The sequence below is a fragment of the Canis lupus genome, chromosome 37 (genome assembly GCF_011100685.1).
Source record: "Canis lupus familiaris isolate Mischka breed German Shepherd chromosome 37, alternate assembly UU_Cfam_GSD_1.0, whole genome shotgun sequence".
Classification (NCBI taxonomy): Eukaryota; Metazoa; Chordata; class Mammalia; order Carnivora; family Canidae; genus Canis; species Canis lupus.
The window spans coordinates 11,145,050-11,159,883 of record NC_049258.1 but is presented as its reverse complement, the minus strand read 5'-3'; the positions used below and the strand labels follow the sequence as shown (position 1 = coordinate 11,159,883).

At 41.7% G+C, this 14,834-nt stretch overlaps 1 protein-coding gene across 6 annotated transcripts in view; it reads right to left on the bottom strand.

Moving 5' to 3' along the window:
• Nucleotides 1-13,655: 13,655 nt before the first annotated feature.
• The window catches only part of NOP58 (NOP58 ribonucleoprotein), a 31,761-nt gene continuing 30,582 nt past the window's right edge, over nt 13,656-14,834 (bottom strand). For 5 of the 6 annotated variants that reach the window (XM_038585391.1, XM_038585393.1, XM_038585394.1 and 2 more), the window contains 2 exons: nt 14,308-14,477; nt 13,656-13,939 (listed from right to left, as the gene is read on the bottom strand). In XM_038585391.1, coding sequence (XP_038441319.1) covers nt 13,889-13,939; nt 14,308-14,477 — 221 coding nt within the window. In that variant the 3' untranslated portion in view covers nt 13,656-13,888. Of the gene's footprint in view, nt 13,940-14,307; nt 14,478-14,834 lie in introns of those variants that run through there. The other variant, XM_038585392.1, reaches the window with a different exon arrangement.

Sequence of the window (14,834 nt, the reverse complement as noted above, 5' to 3'; positions counted from 1 at the left end):
ATAGATAATTTAAGATTAAATCAGACCATTTGCATTAACTTATATTTAAACCCTTTGGTCCTTACTCTAGCATTTCACAAACATGTTTCTCAAGTATATTAAACAGGTAGAGGGGCACGTGGGTGGCTCAGTGGTTGAGTGTCTGCCTTCGGCTCTGGTGGTGCTCCCAGGATCCTGGGATTGAGCCCCACATAAGGCTCCCTGCAGGGAGCCTGCTTCTCCCTCTGCCTGGGTCTCTGCCTCTACCTGTGTCTCTCATGAATAAGTAAAATATTAAAAAAAAAAAAAACAATAGCAGGTTGAGGCTGGAATTATATTTCTGTCATCTTAACTCTTCTGTGGTTCCACCTCTACAAAATGGGGATGAGACCTTCAAAACCTTTGAAATTGAAGGCTGATTTTTCAGCCTTAAGTATAAAGACTAGTAATTGGGGATTAAGTAAGGGCAAGTGTGGGGAAATGATCAAACTCAAATAATTTGTTCCTTTATACTTCCCACTTCCCACTTTGTTTTTTACTGGAAAAGGCTTGGTGATTATACTGGTAAAACCACAAAACTAACTGAAAACATATATCCCTCTCATGATCTCTGCAGTGAGAGAAACCAAACCAATAAACAATAAAACAAGTACCCAGTGTCATAGCTTTAGATAAAACATACATCACGATAGTTTTTGACTAAAGGTTCATTTACTTTATATTTTTATTTATTTATTTTTTAAGTTTATTTATTTATTTTTTTTTTGGATTATCTACACTCAGTGTTGGGCTCAAACTTATGACCTGGAGATCAAGAATTGCATACTCTGGGGCACCTGGGTGACTCAGTGGTTGAGCGTCTGCCTTTGGCTCAGGGCATGATCCCAGGGTCCTAGGATTGAGTCCTGCATCGGGCTTCCTGCATGGAGCCTGCTTCTCCCTCTGCCTGCGTCTTTGCCTTTCTCTTTGTGTGTTTCTTATGAATAAGTAAATAAAATCTTAAAAAAAAAATAAATTCTATGGGTGCCTCGGTGTCTTAGTTGGTTTTAGCTCTTGGTAACTCGGGGTTTCAGCTCAGGTCATGATCTCAGAGTTGTGAGATCGAACCCTGAGTTGAGCTTCATGCTCACATGCTTAATGTGGAGTCTGCTTGAGATTCCCTTTCCCTCTCCTTCCCCCTCTGCTCCTCCCCCCACTCATGTGCTCTCTCTCTTTCAACTAAATAAGTAGATAGATAGAAAAATAAGTAAAATTTTTAAAAAGTCAAGTCTTGGGTTATCCGGGTGGCTCAGTGGTTTAGCTCCACCTTCAGCCCAGGGCCTGATCCTGGAGACCTGGGATCCAGTCCCACGTTGGGCTCCCTGCATGGAGCCTGCTTCTCCCTCTGCCTGTGTCTGTGTCTCTCATGAATAAATAAATAAAATCTTTTTTAAAAAGTAAATTTTACACCCAACATGGGGCTCAAACTTAGAACTTGCAATCAAGAGTTTCATGCTCTACCAACTGAACAAGCCTGACACTCCTACAGTTTTTTTAGATCATAAAATCAGGGACCCCTGGGTAGCTGAGTGGTTGGGCACATGCTTTGGCTCAGAGCATACTCCTGGGGTCCTGGAATCGAGTTCCCACATTGGAATCCCCAGAGGGAGCCTGCTTCTCCCTCTGCCTCTACTTCTCTCTATGTCTCTCATGAATGAATAAATAAAATCTTTTCTTTAAAAAGTCAAAAAAAAGGTCATAAAGTCAAATATTATCAATTTCATATGGTTTAAGCTAATATAATGCCCCAAACATAGTAATTTTATTTTTTTCCTCTATAACATTCAAAATGGATGCTCCTGATCAATGCATAGCTGGCCTCCAAGTCAAGTTTCTTTTACTTTGTAGCTTTTCTATCTCAATACCTGGCTTCCAATGGTACCACTTGTCTGCATGGAGCCAGTGGCAGGGCTAGAGCATTGGGTGCAGTGGGGGAGTTTTATAGAGCAGGCCTTCAAGTGATGTACATCACTACTGCTACCATCCCACTGGTCAGGATTCAGTTGCATGGCCACATCTAACTGCAAATATGGCTGAGGGATTATCTAGCCGTGTGCCCAGAACTAAGAGAAAATGGGTCCAGTGAACGACTAAGTGGCTTCTGCTGAAATTTCCCTAATCCCTCCTACTGATTTCTCCTCTGGAATACTTAACTGTTGGATCTTCCTATTTTTTTTAATAGTTTTTTTTTTAAAGAGATCTTATTTATTTATTCACGATAGACATAGAGAGAGAGAGGCAGAGACACAGGCAGAGGGAGAAGCAGGCTCCCTGCAGGGCGCCTGATGTGGGACTTGATCCCGGGACTCCAGGATCACGCCCTGGGCCGAAGGCAGGTGCTAAACCGCTGAGCCACCCAGGGATCTCCGGATCTTCCTATTTTTAAGTAGAATCTTTTTTTTTTTTTTTTAAGATTGTATTTATTTACACGAGAGAGAGAGAGGGAATGAGAGCATGAAAGAGTACAGCTGGGGGAGAGGAAGGAGCAGACTCCCCGCCGGGAAGGGAGTGGGACACGGGGCTCAATCCCAGGGCCCCGGGATCATGACCTGAGCTGGAGGCAGACAAGCCACCCAGGTGCCCCTAAGTAGAGCTGATTTTGAGCAATAATACATTTGTTCAGTTTATAAGAAAATTTTGCATAAATTACCTGAGCTTCCAAGAACCCTGTAAGATAGAGAATTATTATTTACATTCTATAGATAAAGAAACTGCAGCTCAGAGAGGACACAGGTTGATTAGCCCAAGGACATGAACTAGTAAGTGGGGAAACCAGCTCATAATAGCAAGCACACTTTTACAGTGCTTTTTCGCTCATGCAGCACTTTCATGTATATCATTTTCTCTGACCACTAGTGCAAGGATCTTCCCATTCTGACAGTTGGCTTGTGGCCTCTCCATCATGCCCAGCTGGCTATTAGCATGTTGCTGGCCCAGCAGATTATAGGTTATAAATAGATGCATTTGTTGTCTGACCAATTCTCTTCCTGGAGTCAGGCACATCCACCTCTGCTAGAAACCAAGGCCTTTCTCTGCTTCTTGGCTCAGGTTAGGAAAGCAGTTTCACTAAGAGCTCACCTGAAGGATTCCCTACACTTCTACAGCACAGCACAGCCTCTAGATACCAAACTACCAAAGCTTGAAAGATGTTGGGAAGTGGTTTGAGGGCGGGGACGTGAATACAGTGGGATGCAGCTGTGCTTACACCTCCATAACCTGCCAAGGAGTAGGCCTCCACTGCTGTGGTTTCTGTTTCCTACTGTCTTCAGTGGATAGCATTTGGGGCTAGGAGAGGAAGGGGGAGAGAGTTCTCTTCCATAAACTCAAATTCCACTCTGCAGCTTTTGCCTTCTATCATCTCTTTCTCATTTTCTTTTTTTTTTTAAATATTACTTATTTATTAATTTGAGAAACAAAGAGATTGAGAGCACATGCAGGGGGGGAAGAGTAGAGGGGGAGGAAGAAGCAGATTCCCTGGGACACCTAACCCACTGAGCCACCCAGGTGCCCTATTTGTCATTTTCTATCATTGTTTGTTGATTTCCTGCATCCCCCATTTCTCAAGCAAGAAAGGACTTTTTTTTTCCCCCTTAAGATGTTATTTATTTATTCATGAAAGACACAGAGAGAGAGACAGAGACAGAGACACAGGCAGAGGGAGAAGCAGGCTCCCTGCAGGGAGCCTATGTGGGACTCGATCCCAGGACCCCAGGATCAGGCTCTGGGCCGAAGGCAGGCCCTCAACTGCTGAGCCCCAGGCTCCCCAGGAAAGGACTTAAGTGATAGCATGACCCTCACCGGGAGGCTCTGAGGTTTGTGGTTCTTGGCGCCCTCCGATGGCAGCAGCAGCTGCATCTCCTGCTCCCTTGAGCTCTGGCCACTGAACAAGTATCTGGCCCACAGAGGGCGTCTCCCAATGCGTGTTGACCAAGAAAGCTGTAAAGATCTAACTTAGAAGTTTTCAGTGATAACATAGAATTAAAGCAAAATAAATAGCATACTATTGCTTTTAAGGAATAAGATTCCGGGTGCCTGGGTGGCTCAGTCAATTGAGCATCTGCCTTCCACTGGGGTAGTGGGCTCAGGGCCTGGGAGGGAGCCAGGCATTGGGCTCCCAGTGGGGAGGCTGCTTCTCCCTCTCCCTCTGCCCCTCACCCCTGCACGTGCTCACTCTCTCTCTCAAATAAATAAATAAAATCTAAAAAAATAAAATAAAATAAGATTTTTAATTGAGCATTTCCAAGAATACAGAAAAAAGAAATAATGATGAACATCTATATACCCACAGATATTTCAACTAGATTTGGATACCTTCAGGCTATTAAGAAAGTGTTCCAACAGAGAGTAGCTTGCACTTTTCAGAAGCAGAGAGCACTAAGATTGGAGGCATCCCTAATGACTCGAATGACATTGACTCAATTCCCTAAGCGATCTGTGTATCTATTTCCTCCTGTGTAAACTGAGCATAATAATAGTATTTATTAGAAAGGGTTGCTAGAGTAAAAGTCAACAGTAACTGACACACTGTTAAGTGCTCAATAAATGTTAATTATCAGGGCACCTGGGTGGCTCAGTTGGTTTTGGCTTAGGTTGTGATCTTGAGGTTGTGGTGTCAAGCCCCAAGTTGGGCTCTGCATTCAATGTGGAGCCGGCTTGTCCCTCTCCCTCTGCTCTGCCCACATCCTCACCCGGAGTACATGTTTGCTCTTTCTCTAGAATAAGTACAATCTTAAAAAAAAAAAAAAAAGCGTTAATCATCATTTTAAGCTTACTACTTTATACTTGCTGACAAATGATAAAAGACCATAATCAAGAACCACAGCAGCACTGCTGGGATGTACTTACAATTATACAGATCTTTGCATAAACCTGGGGGGGAAGGTAGGCAGTCACCTTCTAGTCACAGGACAATTTTCTGGCACCTAGTGGTATCGTGTGTTGAAGAAGGGATTTATTTTCTATCCACACAAATTCCCACTTTGGGTTAATAGCACAAGGCTGGGTGGGAGTATATAATCCTTAAAGGTGATTTCAGTTATGTACTGATAAGCTGGAGTCCTCCTGTACATCTTGACCATATAATTTTAAGAGGTAGAAAAGGAAAACTATCCAGTTTAAAACCACTTAATTCAAGTTAATATTTTAAAAAAGTTAATTGTGCAAAATTATGTTAGTAAGGGGTTAAGAGTAGGTGCTAATAAAGACAGTTATGAGACACTGCCTGAAAAGGGAGGTTTCTCTTAACACTATTGGTTGGGATATAAATTACTATTTAAAAAAAAATCAGGGGGATCCCTGGGTGGCTCAGCGGTTTGGCGCCTGCCTTTGGCCCAGGGCGCCATCCTGGAGTCCCGGGATCGAGTCCCACGTCGGGCTCCTGGCACCGAGCCTGCCTCTCTCTCTCTATAAATAAATAAATAAATAAATAAATAAATAAATAAATAAATAAATAAATCTTAAAAAAATAAAAAAAATAATTTAAAAAATCATATTTGTTTTAAGTAGGTTCCATGCCCACTGTGGGACTTGAACTCATGACCCTGAGAACAAGAGTCACATGCTCTACTACTGACTGAGCCAGGTAGCCCCGCAAGCTGGTATTATTTTATACTTGTATCCCTTGGACACAGTAAATCTACATCTAGAAATTTATCCTAAAGAAACACAAGCATAAAGACAAATGTGTAAGATATTCATTGCAGCTTTGTAATAAAATGGCAACAAAAAAGCAACCTACCAGAAACAAAATTTAGAAGTACTCCAAAGGAAAATACTAAATAGTAGACATTTGGACATGATAAAATGATGATGCTAGTATGAAAACTGATTTCCCACATTCTTTAAGCCTATAGTCCACCAAATTAAGCCTGAGAAATGCTCAGCCACTTGCACATCTGGGGCTAGTCCATACACTTCTCATTGAGGTTTCTTTCAAAGACGCTTTTGTGTGCTTTCTCTTCTGTGTGTGCTGCTTTAAATCTGGGGGTTTATTCTCACAAACTTAACAAAACAAATGACTAAGTTTTTTCAGTTTTATATTAAATATGTACAGAACACCTGCAGAATCAGCAATTCCATTCAAAAGCAAAGTCTTATGACAGGAAATAAGGCTGATCATTGTACTTCTAGTACACATCCAAAGCTTGCCTCATTCATGTGGGAAAAGCATTGAACACATTAAGTGCCAAGCCCCAGGGTCTCCTCAAAATTAACTAGTGAAACAGCACAGCTGCTGCCTGGCGATGGTATAGCAGTGATGCTCATTTTAATAAGAGGCACAGGCCTGACATCTCGACCATCAAAGTAGGTACTCAGTTTGCAATATAAGGGGCCCTCCTAGCCCAGTGTTCAAGGTGTGAGCATCATCGTCAGCTTGTCAAAGTGCATATTCTTGATTCCTATATCCTAGATCTGCCAAATCAGAAATGCACCTTTTTTTTTTTTTTAAGATTTTATTTAATTATTCATGAGAGACAGAGACACAAGCAGGCTCCTCACAGGGAGCCCGACATAGGACTTGATCCCGGGGCTCCAGGATCACTCCCTGGGCCGAAGGTGGCACTAAACTGCTGAGCCACCCGGGCTGCACAGAAATGCACCTTTTAAAAAGTTCTCCAGGTGTCTACAATTCCTACACGTTTTGAGAACCACTTCTCTAACTACTTCTAATTTCTCCTTAAAGCGAAACCCAGTACAAGTATAAAATACTCCAGAAGAATCACATTTTACATTTGCTATAAGAAATGATTTACTATAAGAAGGCCTCTCCTTCTCCCCCTGCTTGTGCTCTCTCTCAAATAAATTAAAAAAAAAAAAAGGAACTGATTTTAAAGATTTACTTATTTTAAAAATTTACTTATTTTAGAGAGAGTGCATGAGTGAGTGGGGGAGGGGAGGAGGGAAAGAGAATATTAGGCAGACTCCCTGCTAAGTGTGGAGCCCAATGGGGTGGGGGGGGGGGGGAGGGGGGGAGGCTCCATCTCATGACCCTGAGGTCACCACCAGAGCTGAAACCAAGAGCTGAACACTTAACCTAGTGAGCCAACTAGGTGCCCCAGAAATGGTTTTATTTTTATTTATTCATTTTTTAAAAAGATTTTATTTATTTATGATAGACAGAGAGAGAGAGAGGCAGAGAGGCAGAGACACAGGCAGAGGGAGAAGCAGGCTCCATGCTGGGAGCCCGACATGGGACTTGATCCCAGGACTCCAGGATCACGCCCTGGGCCAAAGGCAGGCATTAAACCGCTGAGCCACCCAGGGATCCCCCCAGAAATGGTTTTAAATAAAACTTTATTGGGGTGAATGGGTGGCTCAATTGGTTAAGTGTCCAACTCTTGATTTTGGCTTAGGTGGTGATCTGGAAGTTGTGGAATGCAGCCCCACATCGATCGGATTCTGGGCTCATGCTTTCTCCTTCTCCCTCTGCCCCCCACCCCACTCGTGCACTAAGAAAGAAAGAAAGAAAGAAAGAAAGAAAGAAAGAAAGAAAGAAAGAAAGAAAGAAAGAAAGAAAGAAAGAAAGAAAGAAAGAAAGAAAGAAAGAAAGAAAGAAAGAAAGAAAGAAAGAGAGAGAGAGAGAAAGAAAGAAAGAAAGAAAAAGAAAAAGAAAGAGAAAGAAAGAAAGAGAGAAAGAGAAAAAGAAAGAGAGAAAGAGAAAAAGAAAGAAAGAAAAGAAAGAAAGAAAGAAAGAAAGAAAGAAAGAAAGAAAGAAAGAAAGAAAGTCCTTTACAAATTAAAAATAAAAATTTATTAAAAAATAATTTAGAGGGGCACCTGGGTGGAGCAGTTGGTTAAATTTCCGACTCTTAGTTTCGGCTCAGGTTGTGCTCTCAGGGTTATGAGATCGAGCCCCCTGTCAGGTTCTGTGCCAGCAAGAGTCTGCTTGGGACTCTTTCTCCCTCTACCTCTGCCTGTCCAGCCCCACACCACCCAAATAAATACATGTGGAAAAAATCACTTTAAAAATTTATAAAGTTAAAAAAAAATTTATAAAGTTGTATTTGAAAGATTCAACAAACGTTGACTTTTGAAAGCATTCAAGGTTACAGGTAATGGCCATAGGATATAACAGAAAACTGAGCTCAAAGTCCCAAAACGTGGGTTTATCACTTAGGTCCTTAGATTTAATGGTTTTCTTATTGTATTCATAAAGAAAGATCACAAAGGAACAGACATTTCTCTAAAGAAGCCATCCAGATGGTCAACAGACACACGCGAAGCTCTTCATTACTTATCATCAGAGAAACACGAATCAAAACTACAATGAGATATCACCTCACACAGGTCAGAATGACTAAAACCAAAACCACAAGAAACAAATGCTGGTGAGGATGTGGAGAAAAAAGAACTCTCTTGCACTGTTGGTGGGAATGCAAACTGGTGCAGCCACTGTCAAACTCTGAAATTTTTTCAAAAAGTTAAAAATACAACTATCCTATGATCCAGTAGTTGCACTACTGGGTATTTACCCAAAGAATACAAAAACACTAATCCAAAGGGATACATGAATACCTATGTTCACAGCAGCATTATTTACAATAGCCAAGTTCCAGGATCCCTGGGTGGCGCAGCGGTTTGGCGCCTGCCTTTGGCCCAGGGCGCGATCCTGGAGACCCGGGATTGAATCCCACGTCGGGCTCCCTGCGTGGAGCCTGCTTCTCCCTCTGCCTGTGTCTCTGCCTCTCTCTCTCTCTGTGTGACTATCATGAATAAATAAATAAAATCTTTAAAAAAAAAAAAAAAAAACAATAGCCAAGTTCCAGAAGCAACTAAGTGTCTCATTGATTGATGAATGGGTGAAAATGTGGTATATACACATAATGGAATATTATTCAGGCATAAAATAGAATGGAACAAGCACCGGTGGGGCCCCGAGCTGGGGGGAGGGGAGGCGGGCTGGCACCACCCAGAATTTTCCTGCTGTCCACAGGGCCTGTGCCCCTCCTCCCTGTCCAGACCCTCCCCACCATAAGCACTCCTGGGGCCAGTTCCCAGACCTGCCAGCCTGGCCCACAAGCACCTGTCCCCTCGCTTTCCTGGGACCTACTTGGGCAGGCATCCTCGGCATCCCAGGCCTGGGGTTTTTTGGGTCACCCTCACTCCTCAGCAGTTGACTAGAGGAGCACAGGGCTCCATTATCCTACCCCCACCCCGCCCACCCCACTTTTGGGGGATGTGGAAGGCCTCTGCTCTCTACTCACCTGCCTGCCCACCCTCTCAGCTGGGGACTGTGGCACTCATGAATGTGGCATTCATGAGTACTTGACCTGGGGAGCAGCTTATCTGAGCCTTAATAGATAAAATACCATAAAAAATATAAAGAGAGCTCTCGCTCTTAAATAAAATCTTTAAAAAAATGTAATCTTACCAAATGCAACATGGATGGAACTAGAGTAAAATGCTAAGTGAAATAAGTCAAAGAAAGACAAATACTGTAGAATTTCATTCATATGTGGAATTTAAAAAAGCAAAATAAGCAACGGGGAAAACAAGAGAAATCAAGGAACAGATTCTTTTTTAAAAGGTTTGAGAGCGAGCAAGCAAGAGCACACTCAAGCAGGGGGAGCAGCAGAGAGGGGAGGGAGAAGCAGACTCCCAGCTGAGCAGGGAAATCAATGCGGGGCTGGATCTCAGGATCCTGGGATCATGAACTGAGCTTCCATGCATCCTCAAATTTTTTTTTTTAAGATTTTATTTATTTACTCAAGAGAGACACAGAGAGGGAGAGAGAGGCAGAGACACAGGCAGGAGAAGCAGGCTCCATGCAGGGAGCCTGATGCAGGACTCGATCCCAGGACCCCAGGATCACCCCCTGGGCTGAAAGCAGGCGCACAACCACTGAGCCACCCGGGCTGCCCTCAGATTCTTAATTATAGAGAATTGAGGGCTAAAAGAGGGAAAGTGGGTTGGGGTATGGATTAAATAGGTGATGAGGACTGACTGGGTAGTGTGTGGAATTACTGAATTACTATGTTGTACACCTGAAACTAATAACACCATATGCTAGCTGGAATTAAAAACTAAAAAGAAATTTAAAAAATTAAAAAAGTCATGATGAGGAAAAGAAAAATCAGAAGTGTTAAGGCTCAACTTCACAACCCCAACACCAAGAGTCACATAGCTCCAATGTCTGAGCCAGCCAGGTGCCCCAGTGGTCTTAAGTTTACTTTCCCCTGAATTTAACATAAAACCTAGTTAATTCATCGATAGGTCATTCACTCATCACTAAACAAACATGAAGGCCCTACTATACTGCAGGAACTCTGACAGGTAAGAACACACAGGGAAGCTCTTAGGACTGGGAAATGGAAAAATATTCAAGAATGGCTTAAAAAAAAAAAACCCTTTAAACATTTTCTCACTTGTCAGAGCAACCCACTTTTAGATATACAAGTTTGAGAATTTAAGTAATTTGCCTGAGTTCTTTATCACCTACTAGATACCCTAAGAGTGACCTCAACCAAGAATCATCTAAGAGCTTCCTAAAAATGAAATATTGGGACACCTGGGTGACTCAGTGGTTAAGTGCCTGCCTTTGGCTCAGGGCATGACCCCAGGTCTGGGGATCAAGTCCCCCATCGGGCTCCCTGCCAGGAGCCTGCTTCTCCCTCTTGGTCTCTGCCTCTCTCATGGATAAATTTTTTAAAAAATCTTATTAAAAAAGAAAAGAATCTTAGACTCTATCCTAGATCTACTGACTCATCTGCAGTTTATCAGGATTGCCAGGTGACTCTTACGTATGTTAAAATTTTAGTTACTCGGCCCTACTGCCCGTTATTCTAAGGGGTACAGGTGGGATGGGCCTGAAACAAGTTTTAAAAGATGCCCTTGGAGGCACCTGAGTAACCAGTTGGTTGGATGGCCAACTTTTGGTTTCAGTTCAGGTCATGATCTCAGGGTCTTGGGGTAAGGTTCTGCCCTCCGCAGAAATCTGCTTCAGGGTCCTCTCCCTCTGCCCGTCCTCCAGCACTTTCTAAATAAACCTTAAAAAAAAAAAAAAAAAAAGATGGCCTTAAAGCAACAAAGCAATGAAGAGAACTGCAGAAGAGTGATTGAAGTTGGAGTTCTAGAGAGTATAGCTCATCCCAGGCCATGATAAGCACACTGAGGTCCCACAACGTAGTAGAGATATAGTTTATTTTTATTTACTTATTTTTAAAAGTAGGCTCCATGCCCCAGTTTGGAGCCCAACACAGGGCTTGAACTCGACTCTGAGATCAGGACCTGAGCTGAAACCAACTGACGTTTAACCAACTGCACCATCCAGGTGCTCCTAAATAAGTAAATCTTTTTAAAAAACACAAAAAAATTGGGACGCTTGATGGGCTCAGCCACCCAGGTTCCCTGATACAGAAGTGGTAAAAAAGTATAAATTTACATTTTTGAAGGGAAGGATGTGGAGTACAGTGGAGAATCACGGTTTTTTGAGAACCAGTAAGTTTTAAATTTTTTGAAGAATTTATTCATGAGAGAGAGAGAGAGAGAGAGAGAGAAGTAGAGGGAGAAGCAGGCTCCACTCAAGGAGCCCGACATGGGACTCGATCCTGGGACTCCAGGATCATGCCCTGGGCTGAAGGCAGGCACCCAACAGCTGAGCCACCCAGGGATCTCCAAGTTTTAATTTTTTAAGTAATTTCTACACCCAATGTGATGCTTGACCTCACAACACCTCAAGAGCCTCACGCTCTACCGAGCTAGCCAGGCACCCAGATAATCAGTATTTAAGTATTTTATGTGGCCTACTCGCAGAAATTTTTCAAGTTTGCTAATCAGAATGAGCTTTTATAAAATTCACCTGCACTTCCCATTTCAGACTAAGATCCTAAGGCTCTTCAAAGGAATAAGTACTTCATTTTAGCACAAAGAGGAACCAGAATCTACCTTCTATTTAGTGTTTTAATGTTAAGAGTTTGGGCAGCCCCGGTGGCGCAGCGGTTTAGCGCCACCTGCAGCCCAGGGCGTGATCTGGAGACCCTGGATCCAGTCCCATGTCAGGCTCTCTGCATGGAGCCTGCTTCTTCCTCTGCCTGTGTCTCTGCCTCTCTCTCTCTCTCTGCATCTCTATGAATAAATAAATAAAAATCTTTAAAAAATAAAATAAAAATAAAGTTAAGAGAACTGGCAACTCAGGGAGATGGGGGAACTGGGGTGGGCATTTATGAGGGCACTTGAAGCAAAGAGCACTGGGTGTTGGATGCAACTCTGAATTCTACCTCTGAAACTAATAACACAATATATGTTAATTAAACTTAAATAAAAAAAACCTATTAATAGCTCTGTGATGCAACTAGATTTTCCCCAGGCCTGTAGACCATTCAAAGACTAGAAGTTTATTAATTAGCATTTCAAAGTCTATCTTACTTCAAACAGAAAACTTTGGACTATATAATATAGCCCTTGGCACAGACCTATGGGCAACTTTCATCAAAAGCTGTTAAAATCCCAAGTAAATAATATGTCTGAGGTACTAATGAATAATATAAAATGATAACGTTCTTCTGGGAGCAAGATAACCAGCTTTATTATAGAACTGTGTCTAGGGACGGCTAATGTACTTCATGTAGCATTTACTTCAAATATCTAAATTTGAAATGTACTTACACCTCTGAAAATTTATGTCATCTTTTTTCTACAAGCCACTGTTAGTGGAGAAGTAACGTTGACTATCAACTCTAATTCACAAGTGAGGAACAAGAGGGGCTGTGGACTTGCTGTTAGTTACCTGAAAAGCAGAGGAAACTCAAAGCTATAATCATTTTATCTTATTAAAGATTTTATTCATTAGAGAGCGAGCACATGCACGTGAACAGAGGGGGTAGGGGCAGAGGGCGAGGCACACTCTCCTAAGCGGGTAGCTGGACAGAGCTCAATCCCAGAACACCAGTATCATGACCTGAGCCAAAATCAGAGGCTTAACTGCCTGAGCCACCCAGGCACCCCAAAGCTATAATCATTTTAGCTCCTCCACTTGTTTGTTGAATGCATTTATTGAGCTGGGCTTTAGCATCATGCCCAAGGCATAGAGATGCAAGTCCTAACGATACCATGAAACCTGTGGTTGTCATGATTATATGTACACATACGGCTGTCAATCAGGCTGTTTTTCACACATTAATACTATATTTTAGCAACAGATTTCTTTGGTGTTCTATGTCCTGGTTATACCCATGGACATTTTATTTTTGGTCATCTTGTTTTCCTGTTATTCCCCCATTCTTTACTAGATAATCATTTTGTTATCCTTTTAAAAATGTTAGTTCAGAAAAAAAGTCTACATCTATGTTACTAATTATTTTGTTGCTCTATTCAGAACTGTAAAGTAAAATAGGGACAAAAGTTTTGCTCACCTAATTTAAAAGTTTTGAACACAAAACACAGCTTTATTTAAATAAATACAGAAGCAGAAAAATAGGAGAAAAGGAGAAAAAAGGGACAGTCTAAAAAGGAAAAAGAAACATTAGTAAGGTTCTTAAATTGGTCCATCTAATCACAGCCTTCAGAAAGGCTAAGTTTCAAATTAATAATTCACAACTCTCACTTTTCAGCTAGAATTATTAAAGCAATAATCATCAAATAATAAAACATAGAAAGGGCCATGGATTGTCTACCTAAAGTATAGAGATCACAGAACTGCCTTAAAATACAAAGAAAATATTTTTATTTGTGTAACAAAGACTCTAAGAAATGATGACACAATCAAGTTTAACAGAACTGATGTCAAGACACGAATAGGTCTGAAAAGGTATAAATGATTAATAACTTTGTTTCATCCAACTTTCCCTCAAATTAGGGGACATCTCTGATACATTCTGACTGAATCCTAAGTATGATGTATTCAGATGATTCATTCCAAGACGGTTCCCTTCAATTAGTCCTCAGTATCTCTCTTTTTTTTCTTTTTCTTCTTTTTCTCTGGACTCTGAAAATAACAAACCAGAATGCTTTTTAAAGAGCTGTAAATGTATGGGTTAGTAATAATAACTTTTCCTATAAAAAGCAAAGTTGATCTATATCCTTTGAAAATAAATTTGGGTTAAAGATTAAAACCTAAAACTGTAAGTATCACCTCTATGAAAATCTGTAGCAAATATTCTCTCTCTTCCTCAAAGTAAACCGAGTTTATAGTAAGATTCTAGGTTTGGGAATGGCCTTTTTAATAATATTTTTATTTTTACTGTTCCATCAATGAAAACCATCTTAACTGCCCGCTCATTTCTAATACGTAGAGTATAATAAAATACAGAGACCCCGCCCATGCCAACAAAGTACTGATAATTAAAAACATACCGCAATTGCTGTGCTGGTACAAGGTTCTTCCTCAGAAAGTGGTTCTTCCTTAATGTGTTTCTTTTTGTCCTTCTTTTTCTTCTTCTTCACAGACGTCTCCTGTTCTTCTACCACTAGTACTCCTTCTTCTTCTTCCTCTTCTTCTTCTGTTGCTGCTGGGGCTTCTTCAACTAAATGGGGTTAATTATACAGACACAACAATTAACACTGTGTCAGACCTCACTTTCCTGACCTCTTGCATATCAGTTTTTTCCCATCATTCTGGCTATCCAATAGGGAGCCTGCTTCTCCCTCTGCCTGTGTCTGCCTCTCTCTCTGTCTCTCATAAATAAATGAATAAATAAAATCTTTAAAAAAAATAAAGATTTTATTTATTTATTCATGATAATACACAGAGAGGAGAGAGAGAGAGAGAGAGGCACAGGGAGAAGCAGGCTCCATGCAGGGAGCCCGACGTGGGACTCGATCCCAGATCTCCAGGATCAGGCCCTGGGCCGAAGGCAGCGCTAAACTGCTGAGCCACCTGG